This window comes from Capra hircus, chromosome 4 (assembly GCF_001704415.2).
Source record: "Capra hircus breed San Clemente chromosome 4, ASM170441v1, whole genome shotgun sequence".
Classification (NCBI taxonomy): domain Eukaryota; kingdom Metazoa; phylum Chordata; class Mammalia; order Artiodactyla; family Bovidae; genus Capra; species Capra hircus.
In genome coordinates, this window is record NC_030811.1 from 90,006,974 (window position 1) to 90,021,326 (window position 14,353).

General features: G+C 41.6%; 1 protein-coding gene across 1 annotated transcript in view; it reads right to left on the reverse strand.

Annotated features, from left to right (window-relative positions):
* The window catches only part of DNAH11 (dynein axonemal heavy chain 11), a 354,965-nt gene that overhangs the window by 131,874 nt on the left and 208,738 nt on the right, over window positions 1-14,353 (reverse strand). The window contains exons 56-57 of the mRNA XM_018047336.1: window positions 9,609-9,842; window positions 5,781-5,927 (exon numbers count right to left, since the gene is read on the reverse strand). Coding sequence (XP_017902825.1) covers window positions 5,781-5,927; window positions 9,609-9,842 — 381 coding nt within the window. The remainder of the gene's footprint in view (window positions 1-5,780; window positions 5,928-9,608; window positions 9,843-14,353) is intronic.

A 14,353-nucleotide genomic window follows, 5' to 3' on the forward strand; every position in this document is an offset into this window, starting at 1 on the left:
ACTAAAAAGCCTCCTGAGAAGGTGAAAGAGGAGAGTGAAAAAGTTGGCTTAAAACTCAACATTCAGAAAACTAAGATCATGGGATCCAGTGCCGTCACTTCATGGCAAAGAGATGAGAAAACAATGGAAACAGTGACAGACTTTATTTTCTTGGGCTCCAAAATCACTGTGTACAGTGACTGCAGCCATAGAATTAAAAGACACTTGCTCCTTGAAAGAAAACTATGACAAACCTAGAGAGTGTATTAAAAAGCAGAGACATTACTTTGCCAACAAAGGTCCATCTAGTCAAAGCTATGGTTTTTCCAGTAGCCATGTACAGATGTGAGAGTTGGACCATAAAGAAGGCTGAGTGCCGAAGAATTGATGCTTTTGAAAGTTGGAGTTGGAGAAAATTCTCAGAGCCCCTTGGACTGCAAGGAGATCAAACCAGCCAATCCTAAAGGAAATCAACCCTGAATATTCATTGGAAGGACTGATTCTGAAGCTGAAGCTTCAAAACTGTGGCCACCTGATGAAAAGAACAGAATCACTGGAAAAGACCCTGATGCTGGGAAGGATAGAAGGCAGGAGGAGAAGGGGATGACAGAGGACAAGATGCTTGGATGGCATCACCGACTCAACAGACATGAGTTTAAGCAAGCTCTGGGAGATGGTGATGGTGAAAGATAGGGAAGCCTGGCGTGCCCCATATCATGGGTTGCAGAGTCTGACATGACTGAGCAACTGAACAACACTGTTTAAGCCTCCGACTCTGTGATGTTTTGTTACGGCAGCTCCAGTTAACAAATACATGACTCTCCCTTACCTTCAGACTATAAGAAATTTCTGATGGTCCTCCAAAATTCAATCCCATCCATCTTTAGAAAAGAGACATTAAAAACCTGAAGACCATCCAAAATCAGGGAGGATGTTTACCTTTCCAAGAGATTATATGAGCTCTGCACTATGGAAGGCATTCTCATTCATGAGGCTTACACTCAACAAAGAGGGCAATTTGAAAGGGATCAGAGGATTATTAGAACCTGGAGCTGATACATCAAAGATGGAAGATCTAATTTTCACAAGCTTAATGGTGCTTACTTGAAGTCACTGCTAGCAACACCTGTGATTTGAATAGTCCTTGATGATCTTACACATTTGAAGTAACAATTTCAACTGGCTTCTCTATATGGATTGTCAAGATGTACAGGAAGACGGTCTTCCAACTCCAGTATTTGTTTAGCCATATTAAATGTTGCAATATACTTTTGTTACTTTTAAAGTACTTCTTATGTGTTACAATTTCATAGAATCAAAGAATCCATATACACCCCTTTATAAGAACCACACAGAATTTAGTACATTGTTGTGCATATGGCCAATGTGAGCTCATGGCATATATTTGATTAATACCTTGACTCTGCTGCTGCTGCTAAGTCGCTTCAGTCGTGTCCGACTCTGTGCGACCCCATAGACAGCAGCCCATCAGGCTCCCCCGTCCCTGGGATTCTCCAGGCAAGAACACTGGAGTGGGTTGCCGTTTCCTTCTCCGTTGTCATTACCTTGACTCTACATAATTTAATTACAAATAGACCTTTCTTCCATAATCAATTTAAAATAGTTTTTTCCACTATTGCATCTATTTCGCTTTCATCATAGCCCTTATCATTAACATAAAATATCTTGTCTATCAGTATTGTCACTCATCTTCTATCTTTCCCATTACAATGTAAGCAACATGCAGGCACCCTGCCTATTATATATCTTTAAAAGCCTAGAAAAGTGCCAGGCCAAAAAAAGAAACCAAAAAACAAAAACTGGTGCTCAGATAATATTTGTTATTTATAATTAAATTGAGCCTCATGAATAAAATGAAAATATTTTAAAGTGTTCTTACATTTTGGTATGGATGAGATATTAAAAAAATAGCATGTACCTTTTCCATGTCTGAAGAACTTCATGAAACAACCTGTCAGATGAGTTCTAATCTGCTAAAACATTTCCCCATCGTTGTGAGGACAATTTGCCTTAGAAATTCAGGTGCAGTTCAGTTCAGTCGCTCAGTCGTCTCCGACTCTTTGCGACCCCATGAATCGCAGCACGCCAGGCCTCCCTGTCCATCACCATCTCCCAGAGTTCACTCAGACTCACGTCCATCGAGTCGGTGATGCCATCCAGCCATCTCATCCTCTGTCATCCCCTTCTCCTCCTGCCCTCAATCCCTTCCAGCATCAGACTCTTTTCCAATGAGTCAACTCTTTGCATGAGGTGGCCAAAGTACTGGAGCTTCAGCATTAGCATTATTCCTTCCAAAGAAATCCCAGGGTTGATCTCCTTCAGAATGGACTGGTTGGATCTCCTTGCAGTCCAAGGGACTCTCAAGAGTCTTCTCCAACACCACAGTTCAAAAGCATCAATTCTTCGGCACTCAGCCTTCTTCACAGTCCAACTCTCACATCCATACATGACCACAGGAAAAACCATAGCCTTGACTAGATGGACCTTAGTCGGCAAAGTAATGTCTCTGCTTTTGAATATACTGTCTAGGTTGGTCATAACTTTTCTTCCAAGGAGTAAGCGTCTTTAAATTTCATGGCTGCAGTCACCATCTGCAGTAATTTTGGAGCACAAAAAAATAAAGTCTGACACTGTTTCTACTGTTTCCCCATCTATTTGCCATGAAGTGATGGGACCAGATGCCATGATCTTCGTTTTCTGAATGTTGAGCTTTAAGCTAACTTTTTCGCTTTCCTCTTTCACTTTCATCAAGAGGCCTTTTAGCTCCTCTTCACTTTCTGCCATAAGGGTGGTGTCATCTGCATATCTGAGGTTTTTGATATTTCTCCCAGCAATCTTGATTCCAGCTTGTGTTTCTTCCAGTTCAGCATTTCTCATGATGCAGTCTGCATAAAAGTTAAATAAGCAGGGTGACAATATACAGGCTTGATGTACTCCTTTTCCTATGTCCAGTTCTAACTGTTACTTCCTGACCTGCATACAGATTTCTCAAGAGGCAGGTTGGGTGGTCTGGTATTCCCATCTCTTGAAGAATCTTCCACAGTTTATTGTGATCCACACAGTCAAAGGCTTTGGCATAGTCAAGAAAGCAGAAATAGATGTTTTTCTGAACTCTCTTGCTTTTTCCATGATCCAGTGGATGTTGGCAATTTGATCTCCGGTTCCTCTGCCTTTTCTAAAACCAGCTTGAACATCAGGGAGTTCACGGTTCACGTATTGCTGAAGCCTGGCTTGGAGAATTTTGAGCATTGCTTTACTAGCGTGTGAGATGAGTGCAATTGTGTGGTAGTTTAAGCATTCTTTGGCATTGCCTTTCTTTGGGATTGGAATGAAAACTGACCTTTTCCAGTCCTGTGGTCACTGCTAAGTTTTCCAAATTTGCTGGCATATTGAGTGCAGCACTTTCACAGCATCATCTTTCAGGATTTGAAATAGCTCAACTGGAATTCCATCACCTCCACTAGCTTTGTTCGTAGTGATGCTTTCTAAGGCCCACTTGACTTCACATTCCAGGATGTCTGGCTCTAGATTAGTGATCACATCATCGTGATTATCTGGGTCATAAAGATCTTTTTTGTACAGTTCTTCTGTGTATTCTTGCCACCTCTTCTTAATATCTTTTGCTTCTGTTAGGTCTGTACCATTTCTGTCCTTTATCAAGCCCATCTTTGCATGAAATGTTCCCTTGGTATCTCTCATTTTCTTGAAGAGATCTCTAGTCTTTTACATTCTGTTGTTTTCCTCTATTTCTTTGCACTGATCACTGAAGCAGGCTTTCTTATCTCTTCTTGGTATTCTTTGGAACTCTGCATTCAGATGCCTATATCTTTCCTTTTTTCCTTGGCTTTTCACCTCTCTTCTTTTCACAGCTATTTGTAAGGCCTCCCCAGAAAGCCATTTTGCTTTTTTGCATTTCTGTTCCATGGGGATCATCTTGATCCCTATCTCCTGTACAATGTCACGAACCTCATTCCATAGTTCATCAGGCACTCTATCTATCAGATCTAGGCCCTTAAAAAATGTAAGGAGGCCTCCACAGTACTTGTTATAATTTAAGATCTGTAAAAATGGATTTCGGCTTCCCAGGTGGTACCAGTGGTAAAGACCATGCCCGCCAATGCAGGAGACATAAGGGAGGTGGGTTTGATACCTGGGTCTGCAAAATCTTCTGGAGGGAGGCATGAGTTATGAAATAGTAACTATTGGAACATCACATATTTGTTAATGCCTGAAAAATATCCCCTGGGTGAAATTAGCTTATGATCATCACACCATGTGTGATACCTAGTTACTTTAAATATAAAAATATACCTTTAAAGATATCCTCCACTTATCTGAAACTCAATGGAAATATTTATTACCAGAATTGGCCATGCCAAACATGCCTTATCTTTAACTTCAAAAATAAGTTTTTTAAAAAAAAATTTAGCGTTTTGATTTTCTATACACTTTTCAAGTCTTTAGTGTGCAAGTTAAAGGCACATATGCTGAATGCACATTAGAACAAAAGGAAAACAATTCATCTGTCTACGAATGAATGGTAACATCACTGGAAAAACTCAAATATTTTCTGCTATCATTAATGCAGAATAATAGCATAATGGCGACAGAATCACTGGCTCTATGAGTATTCATAATTTATATTTTGTATTAACTAAGCCTTGATTATAGGGCTTCCCTGGTAGCTCAGATGATAAAAAATCCTCCTGCAAAGCAGGAAATCCTGATTTGATTCCTGGGTCAGGAAAATTTACTGGAGAAGGGATAGGCTACCCACTCCAGTTTTCGTGGGGTTCCCTGGTGGCTCAGCTGGTAAAGAATCAGCCTACAATATGGGAGACCTGGGTTCGATACATGGGTTGAGTAGATACCCTGGAGAAGGGAAAAGCTACCCACTCCAGTACTCTGGCCTGGAGAATTCCATGGTCTATATACTCCATGGGGTTGCAAAGAGGCAGAAAGCCTTGATTATAATCTTTTGTTTAAAATAGAATTTGCACATATACATTCATTCAGTTTTTAAAAGATATTTAGTAATCATTCTGTTTGCTTTTTACTAATTGCTAATTATTCTGTTTGCTATTTACTAAACATTTAGTAATCATTCTGTTTCTCTTGGGAAGTGAGATATACAAAAATGAAATATCTTCTACTTGCTGCTGAAGTTTCAGTAAGAGAAGATGACAAAATAAGTTATATTTATTTCAGAATTACTGGAAACCTAAGCACAAAGAAAGCCAATCTATATAATCTTAAAAGTAATTGTTTCCAACAATAAAACATAATACAGAATGCCAGGGCCTCCACGGACTCGAAAAGGACAAATTTAGCTTGGGATATAATAACAACCTCAAGTTGTATTATTAAAATGCAAAATTCGAAAACCATCTTGCAGAGTGACGGAATGGGCTTTGTTAACAATTGAGTTGTTCAATTTGCCTAAAAACTGAAAACCTTTAGAAACCTCTGTGGTGACTTCATGACCTTTACTGTATTACAAATAGGCCTGATGTTCAAAATCCACATCCATTATATGCTTGAATGAGCTCAGTATTTATTGTTCTTTTGTGTCATTAAAAGAGCTAAAAGGGTGGGAAAATGCATAATGTAAAGAAAGGTCAAGTGGTAATCATGGTGTGAAATGCTGTTACATGTGTAACTATCATAATTCTTTAGATTTTATGCTCCCTGGAGGGGAAGTTGTTCAAAATTATTCACCTACAAAGGTTTATTTTGTGCTAAATATAGCTCTGCACTCCAAAGGGTGGAATTAGCCTGACCTTTCGCTCCTCGGCATCGGCGATGGCCTTTTCCCGGCTCAGTTTCTCTGTCTGAAGCCCGATCTTTGCGATCAGAGCTTCAGCATCCTGATTTCTCAGTTGTAACTCGGCTTCTTGAGAGGCAAGTCTGGCTTTCAGCTCTCCCACCTAAAGGAAAAGTCATGACTCTGTGTCAACAACAGCAAATAGCAGATACAGCTTATTATTTTAAGTGAATTCAGGGATGCCTAACAATTTCTCACTTCCATCTGTTTCTATCCTGATTTGACTTTAATTCCACGTGCAAAAATGCAGCCCCATTTTTTTTTTTAAAGAAAACACAGGAATCAACAGAGTAAGTTTTCCATGGTTTTGTGGAAAACGTCATTAATTTATGTCAGCACCAACTAAACATTTATCTTCTCAACTCAGTCTGTGCAGTCAAGGAAGCACCCCCAGCCATCCCCACCTGAGCACATGTCACACAAGCACCCTGCTTTCTGGTCCTGCGGGGTATAAATATTAGTTTGTTTTTTTTTTAATCATAAAAAAGAACACTCACAGCCATTTATTTTCATTCCATTGCTAAAAACACTTCAGGGGTTTCATCATGTGAGCAACATTCCACTGCTATATGCAAGGATCCTTACAACCTCTGCTTCAACACAGGTTATTTAGACTCTGCCTTAGAAGTATGGCTGGTACTATGACCGCTACCTGTGTTATTAGAGTTTAAGCTAAGACTGATTTTTTAGCCTCTCTATGAACTCAGGCTCGTGCCACACAGTGATGTTTGCTTCTTTCTCCTTTTCAGCCAAGTGAAACTAGTCAAGTGGCAGGCCATAATCAAAAGCATCATCCAAGAGATTAAAGGAAAATCATTTTAAGCACTGATTTCAGTCTGTAAGGAAGCTGTTAGGTCTGAAATGTCCAAAGCCACTCAAACCCCAGAGGCAAGGTCTTACTGATGAAGAGAAGTGACTAGGGCTCTCCATTATGACCTATGCTAAATCTGCAGAGGGCATACATGGCCATCAAGGGGCTAAGGGCTTTATTGCAATGCATGAAGAGCGGTAAGGACGTACTTCAGAGGGCATGGCTATCTGGCTCTGTGGGCTGCTGCCACATGAAGACCTCTCTCCCTGCACACAACCTGATCTTACACTATCCAGCTTTCCAGCTATTCACAGAGGACACTATGCTTCCTCTCCACAATCAATTGATTTTAAAAACTCTTTAAGGTGTATATTATCTGCCTGCACTGTGGGAGACCTGGGTTCGATCCCTGAGTTGGGAAGATCCCCTGGAGAAGGGAATGGCAACCCACTCCAGAATTCTTGCCTGCAGAATTCCATGGACAGAGGAGCTTGGCAGGCTACAGTCCCTGGGGTCACACAGAGTCAGATACGACTATGTGACTAACACTAACAAAGGTGCTATTAAATATTCAAACCACTTTTCTGATATTAAGAGCATGACATGCACAAACACGTGATGGGAAGGAATCTTTAGTAGTCCTTCCATTAAGACCTTGTGTATCTTCTTCTCAGGGGCTCCAAACAGTCAAGAACTTGGCAGTCACCATGAATCACTGTTCCCTTTCTTTCTTCCTCTCCTCCTTCCCCCAAATTATAAACACACAACTGAGACGACTGTTAGGAAACCACAGACTCTTTCCTTTTCTTTTTCTCTATGAATGAGATGCTGCCATCACTGAGAAGAACCAGGAGGCTACAACCCATGCTTTTGTCTCTGTTACTAGGGAAATAAACTCTCTGAGTGCAGTGCCAGCCCTGCCTGGTACTGCAGTTCAGCTTAGCCAATACTGTTACATTTCCTGGGGCAAACTCAACAGGCTCCTCAACATTCAATGGGACATTAAATGCTCTGGGACCCAGATCTCCTTCACGTTTAGCTTCACAGGACTCCTAGCAAAGTCTTTGCTGGGGAAAAGAGTCTTGATTCAAGTGAGGTGGAATTAGACAGGAGGAGAAAAGTGAAAGTGAAGTCGCTCAGTCATGTCTGACTTGTAGTGACCCCATGGACTGCAGCCTACCAGCCTCCTCCGTCCGTGAGATTTTCCAGGCAAGAGTACTGGAGTGGGGTGCCATTTCATTTTCCAGGGGATCTTCCTGACCCAGGGATCGAACCTGGGTCTCCCGCATTGTAGACAGACGCTTAACTGCCTGAGCCACCAGGGAAGACAGGAGGAGAGAGGGAAGACAAATGAAAGAGAAAGAAGGCAAAAAAGTAAGATAAAATTGTATATAAAAAGGGAGACCAAAGAAAGACATTCTTTAAAGGGACAGAAAGATGCACAAATCAAGATATGTTCCTTGGGAGTTTTCTGGCAACTATGATTTGCACTGGGTGTCCCAGGTGGCGTGGGGGTAAAGAACCTGACTACTAAGGCAGGAGGCGTATGTTCAATCCCTGGGTCAGGAAGATCCAGGGATTCTTGCCTGGAGAATCCCCTGGACAAAGGAGACTGGCAGGCTACTGTCCATGGGGTCACTAAAGTCAGACACGACTGCATGCACACACACACACTCTGCATCGCTCAGCCCTGGAAACTGTCCTGGGAACCTCCCTACTCCCGTTTCTCTTTCCCAATCGTGGTCCATCTACTCACTGCTCAGAAATGATCACAATGTGTCACCAAAGAGCCATTCCTTGGTGTATGAAACAAAGGGGCAAAGGAGCACTGGGTGTCTGGCCCTTAGAATGTTTCAAGGACGTGGCCCGAGAATCCTTCAGGGTGAAAGGCACCAACATACACTCCCCCAACCAGGTTCTACCTTATTTCCAGCCCAGGCATGGACTGTCCACCAGCATCCTTGGGGAGAAAACTGGCCCAATCTCTTCAAAAGCATATGGGCATACAATCTAATGAAAATACTCTGTAAAGGTCACTGGAGTTTCTTGCTTTGAAGTGAGCACCAGTGAGAAGTTTATTTTTTTCCCCCTTCTAGCTCTAGGGCCTGGCTGGCCCATCACAAAAGTCTTTGTCCTCTCACATTCTAATTTTCAACCAGTTACAGAGAGGCTCCGGGAGGTGGTGACGGACAGGGAGGCCAGGCATGCTGCAGTCCATGGGGTTGCAAAGAGCTGGACACGACTGAGCGACTGAACTGAACAGAGGCAGCTTGGAGCCATGGGCTTTATATAGATCTGGGCTCAAACTCCAAATTCATGGGCTCTGTGGCCTTCAATTCTTTGAGCCTCATGTGTAAATTCACATTAGCAACACCTACTTCATATATTGGGTTTTTCACCATGAAATCAGATGATATGTTGTACACAACTAACACCCTGTGCTAAGTCTCTTCGGAATGACTAAAGGAGAGAAGAGGTGCGGCCTTCAAGGCAGTGGGGGACATGTGGCTGGGGATGAAGCTGGATACTATCATCTAACAGAAATGGTGGCTAAAAGGAGCAGATCAAACAGGTCAGAGGAAACAGCTGTACTTAGGGATCCCAGTCACAGCAACCCTTATCATATCACCAGCCAAGAAATGACGCCTTCACTTGGGATAGAGAATCTGAGACCAATCTGCCAACAAGCCCAGAGCACGGGGAGATGAGAGGAAACCAGCTGTGCCCATGCCACTCACCATCTCGACACGGCCCAGCACGGAGCCAGGCCAGCCAACCAGCTGTGACCGCGTAAGCGGCCGATACCTTTCCAGGCTTAGGAGAGCGGGAACTGTGTGTTCTCTGTATCATTATCTATAGATTTTAGGACCAGGCATCTTACACAAGTGGGTTAAAAAGCTGCTTCAAAAGTAAACATATTTTTCAATGTTAAAAGCACAGGTATCACTGAGTAACAACATACCCTGGTCATACCTGAGAGGCTGTGGTTCTCAGCTTCTGGACGCCACTCACCAAGTGCTCCTTCTTCTGGGACACTGCTTCTTGTTTCTTTTTCAACAGGTTCTTAAACAGTGATATCTGTTCCAGAAAACTCTTTGGGGTCGTATAGTTGTGTCTTCTCTCATTCTGGTAATACCTGGTACTTATTTCATGTACACTAGTGTGAACGTGGGCCATGAAAAGGCTAATAGAGTCTTTATCCAGGGGCTGAAAACATACACATTGCAATTCGTATGAAATTCTCTCAAGTGGAAACAAAAACGCCAACTTAAAAAAAGGAAGAAAAATCAGCAAAATTGTACAACATTTATTTTCTAAAAGCCAGCACAATTTACAGTAGATCTAGGAAAACTTAAGTCTTTCAGAGATATCCACCGGTTTAGAGAGATGACACGAAGGTATTCAGTTTCATTACCTCTTCTCGCCAAGCAGGGCAAAGGATTTACCCCTGCTCCACATACCAAACCCAAAAGCCAAGGTGCAACACATGCACAGCATTTTACAACTTGATTTTTATCAAGTGTGTCAAAGAGAAAATGGAGAAACTGAGACACTCTACTCAGGGAAGTATTTTTGGTGTCACTTTCAAGCTAGGCTATAGCCAAAGAAAACCAACAACTCTGCAGTCACTGGGAAAACAAAACAAAACAAAATAAAAGTCACTGCTTGTGGGAGAACAATATGCCCATTCTCATTTGGAAAAAAAAGAAAAAGGAGCAACTCTCCTTTGAAGAATCCCTGGAGAACTCCCCACTAGACATTCTTTCCGTTTTGTCCTCTACAACTTCTGAAGTAGTTAACTTTTTAATTTGAGGAGTCACATCTCCCTCATTTTAATGATTATTTATTGCATTCTGTACAAGATGAACCAGGTTCAATTAATCAAGGGAAGCCTAAAAATCAATTAATATGAATTAAATGAGCTACACCAACTCTTAGGAAAGTCACACATAATTTACCAAAGTGTTGTCAATAACACTCAGACATCTTTGGGGAAATTGCGCACAAGTGGCTGGTGGTGCAGTTAAACGTTTCAAAGCTGTGCCATTAATATCACAGCCAGGGGTGCGAGGAGAGACAGGCTGATTCTTGCTGGAGAAGAACGCCTCCAGAGCAAAGTCCAAACACTCCACTTTCCAACCTCATGGAAAACGCCTGAATGGGTTTAAAATATGTACAGACTGGATTGTTCTGCATATGAAAAATCCACTGCGCTAGTTACCAAAATGTTTTTAAAGCAAAAGTTAAATATAGAACGATACACATTCTGAATATGCTTTGTTTCCACTTGATCTGAGACATACGTGTATCACCAAACAGTGAATTCAGAATATAAACTTCTAAGGAAGTAATGCCATACAACTCACATCCCTGAGGGGATCATTTTTTAAAGAATCTGACGGCAATATAAATATGGGCAGAAATTCACTCCTGTCCTGTCTTGTTTGAACAGAACTCAAAGCCAGCATGTATCTTTCTAAAATAGATAAATATGTCCCCAGCCAAGTGCAACATCCTTGTAGCAAAGAAAAAAAAAAAATCTGGCCTCTACCCAACCATGATCCTTATGAGGAGGCTCCTCGGCTGCCCTGAACAGCTCTCTTTAACAACAGTTTCATTTGTAAATCCGAGATGGAAGAAGTGGTTTCCGGTAGAGCTGGAAGAGGCCCGAGACAACTTGTCTCAATGGGGCAAAATAACTATTGTTATCGGGCTTAACAAAATGGCACAGCATGGGAGACTTGCAGAGCCAGGGAGCAGCTGGTTGTAATTCACACTGTTTTTCAGAAAACTCTAATCGTTCCAGAACAGACCTCTTTGATGACTGGTCTTCCCTGCATTCGCAATTTGTCACTTTCTCTTATGATAAGGTCAGTAGTGACAGCACTTCCTGACATTAACAGCTGTGGCTTTTAAAAGGGTCATTGTAGAACTACTAATTGCAGTAATTTCATTAGCATAAATTATTTATTCTGCCATTCATTTATCTCTAATTTTCTTTTGGGGGGCAGGGGGAGCTGGGAGGAGAGGGCTCCTGGTGCAGCTACAGCAATGGTGATGCTATCCTGTATTTTTCACTTTTAGAGGATGGAGTGAAGAACATCACTCTTGCTACATATGGCGCCTTAATGAAAACTGGTTGCAGTCATCTTGAAGCCAATCACGGTGAAGGCAAAAATAAAAAGAAGCAATGTGCCAGTATCCAATAGATTATAAATGCAGGGTTTCCCCACTAAGATGCCTTGGAAAACAATGCTGGATCCAATGCAGGGTCAAATGCAAAGAAGAAACTGTTTTTTCCTCATATTAATAAAAAGTGTTTAAATTCTACTCTCTTGGTTGGCTCTCTGTAAACACAGAAACACAGATCTCTTCTACTTGGTGTCCTGGTTCTCAGGCAGTGGGAATCACTGCCATACCAAGTACCCCAGCCACCTGGCTCTTACAGCAAATGTCCAGCACATCACTGCTGTTAAAAATGACTGCAAAATTGGAATGGAAACCAATACCTGGAAGCCAGAATGAAATCAAACCCTGTAAGTGCTGTGTAAGATTTTACACCTTCCCAAGACCAGCAAAGACGACTATTTACATTCCATACTTTAAAATTCAGTTCCGGAAGTATTGCATTCAAGTAATGGAGCTAGGAGGGGCCAACGAGGGCAGATAAAAGAGAAAAGTTTTCAAGTTTAACTTGGGATAATTTTGTAACATATGATGTCATATAGCTGTCATCCATCTTGATAGTTCTCCTCAGAAAATATTTATATATTAATTTTTCACAGCTTTACTGAAGTATAATATATAAAAACTGGACATATTTAACTTATTTTTAATAATTGTGAAATTATTGATTTTCAGTAATTCCAAAGCTATTATTTGTACTTTTTACTTCTTTTGGGAGCTGGTCAATCTATTAGAAACTGTGGTTGTAAGGTTGGCTTATTGAATAACAAAAATTGAATAATGCGCAAAGTGGCACAAAAATATTCGAGCTCCTCTGCTGATCTCCTCGTGGTGCTAATGGACTTTCAGGAAAATACTGTGGAGGCAGCCAGGGACATGGCGTTTGAGTCGTGAGACCTGGTGAGAGTTTCACTTCCGTCAAATTGGGCAAGTTATTCCTCCTGCCACCAAATCAAAAGCTGGACATTCCTCACTCCTTTTGTCTCTGCTGCTTCTCTTCCTTTCAAGCCCTCCTTTGGAAAAGGCAAACATTTGTGCAGTGGCCCATTCTACTGTCGGCATGTTTGTTTTCATTTTTGTCTTAAGTTTAGAGACCAAGCCTGGGTTAAAGGCAAGCTGAAGCCCCGCACAAGCTAGTAATCTTCCAGGTGAGTTTTTCATCCTTGAAGGAGGTAGCCTTCCATGGTTCACTGACAGAATATTAAAACAAAGAAGCAGTTGAGGTCTGAGGGTGTGAGGGGGTAAGATGGAAGCCAAGCCAGCTAAACATCTCTCAGGGAAAGAAGACAAGGGAGGAGATGGTTCTGGCGAGACCAGTGAAGAGGAAAGTCACAAAACTATAGCTAGGAGGGACTGATGTTCCTGTGTGATTCAGCTAAACTTTCAACTAAATAGCAAGTCCAAGTTCCTGTGCAGCTGTGAAAATTGGACCCTCCTTTCCAGGTAGAGGGGATTCCTAAGTTTTCATACGTAAGTTTGCAAAAACCCTGGAGAGCAGCATTGTATTGCTTTTAGAAATTCTACTATAAACTTAATTAACATGCATAGAGTAAGAAATGTATGGTGGGCAGTATATTAGTGCACATGTGCAAAGGAGGAAGGGGGCTGAAGAATGGGGAGTATATTAACTACCACCTGGGCCTTTTCTCATCTGTTTGAACACAGGCTTAAGCTGGTATGAGATTTAGGCAGATTCAGTAAGAATTTGGTTACATTTGCTTTTGTCTTGATCTTTTATCTTTTCCACAAATTCACAGAATTTCTCTTGCATAGGGTTATCCTTCTACTTTTGAAATTCCTACTGAATAATCCTCACTTTATTTCAAAGGAAGAACTGTGCTACAAATTGTGAACAGAAATGCTGCTAATGTACCTATCACTAGCAAAATAGTATTTACTACGCTTTATGCTTGGTCTAACATTTTTAAAGGAAGCTAGAAACCAGTCACAAAGTCAATCTTTGAACAGCAGTATAGTAACTTTGCTGGCATATTGAGTGCAGCACTTTAACAGCATCATCTTTTAGGATTTCAAATAGCCCAGCTGGAATTCCATCAGGTCCATTAGCTTTGTTCGTACCGATCCTTCCTAAGGCCCATTTGACTTCACATTCCAGGATGTCTGGTCCTAGGTGAGTGATCATACCATCGTGATTATCCGTGTCATTAACATCTTTTTTTGTGTAGTTCTGTGTATTCTTGCCACCTCTTCTTAATATCTTATCTTTCAGTTACATCCATACAGTTTCTGTCCTTTATTGTGCCTATCTTTGCATGAAATGTTCCCTTGGTATCTCTAATTTTCTTAAAGAGATCTCTCAGTTCAGTCCAGTTCAGTCGCTCAGTCATGTCCGCCTCTTTGTGACCCCATGAATCGCAGCACGCTAGGCCTCCCTGTCCATCACCAACTCCGGGAGTTTACCCAAAGTCAAGTCCATCGAGTCAGTGATGCCATCCAGCCATCTCATCCTCTGTCATCCCCTTCTCCTCCTGCCTCTAATCCTTCTAGTCTTTCCCATTCTACTGTTTTCC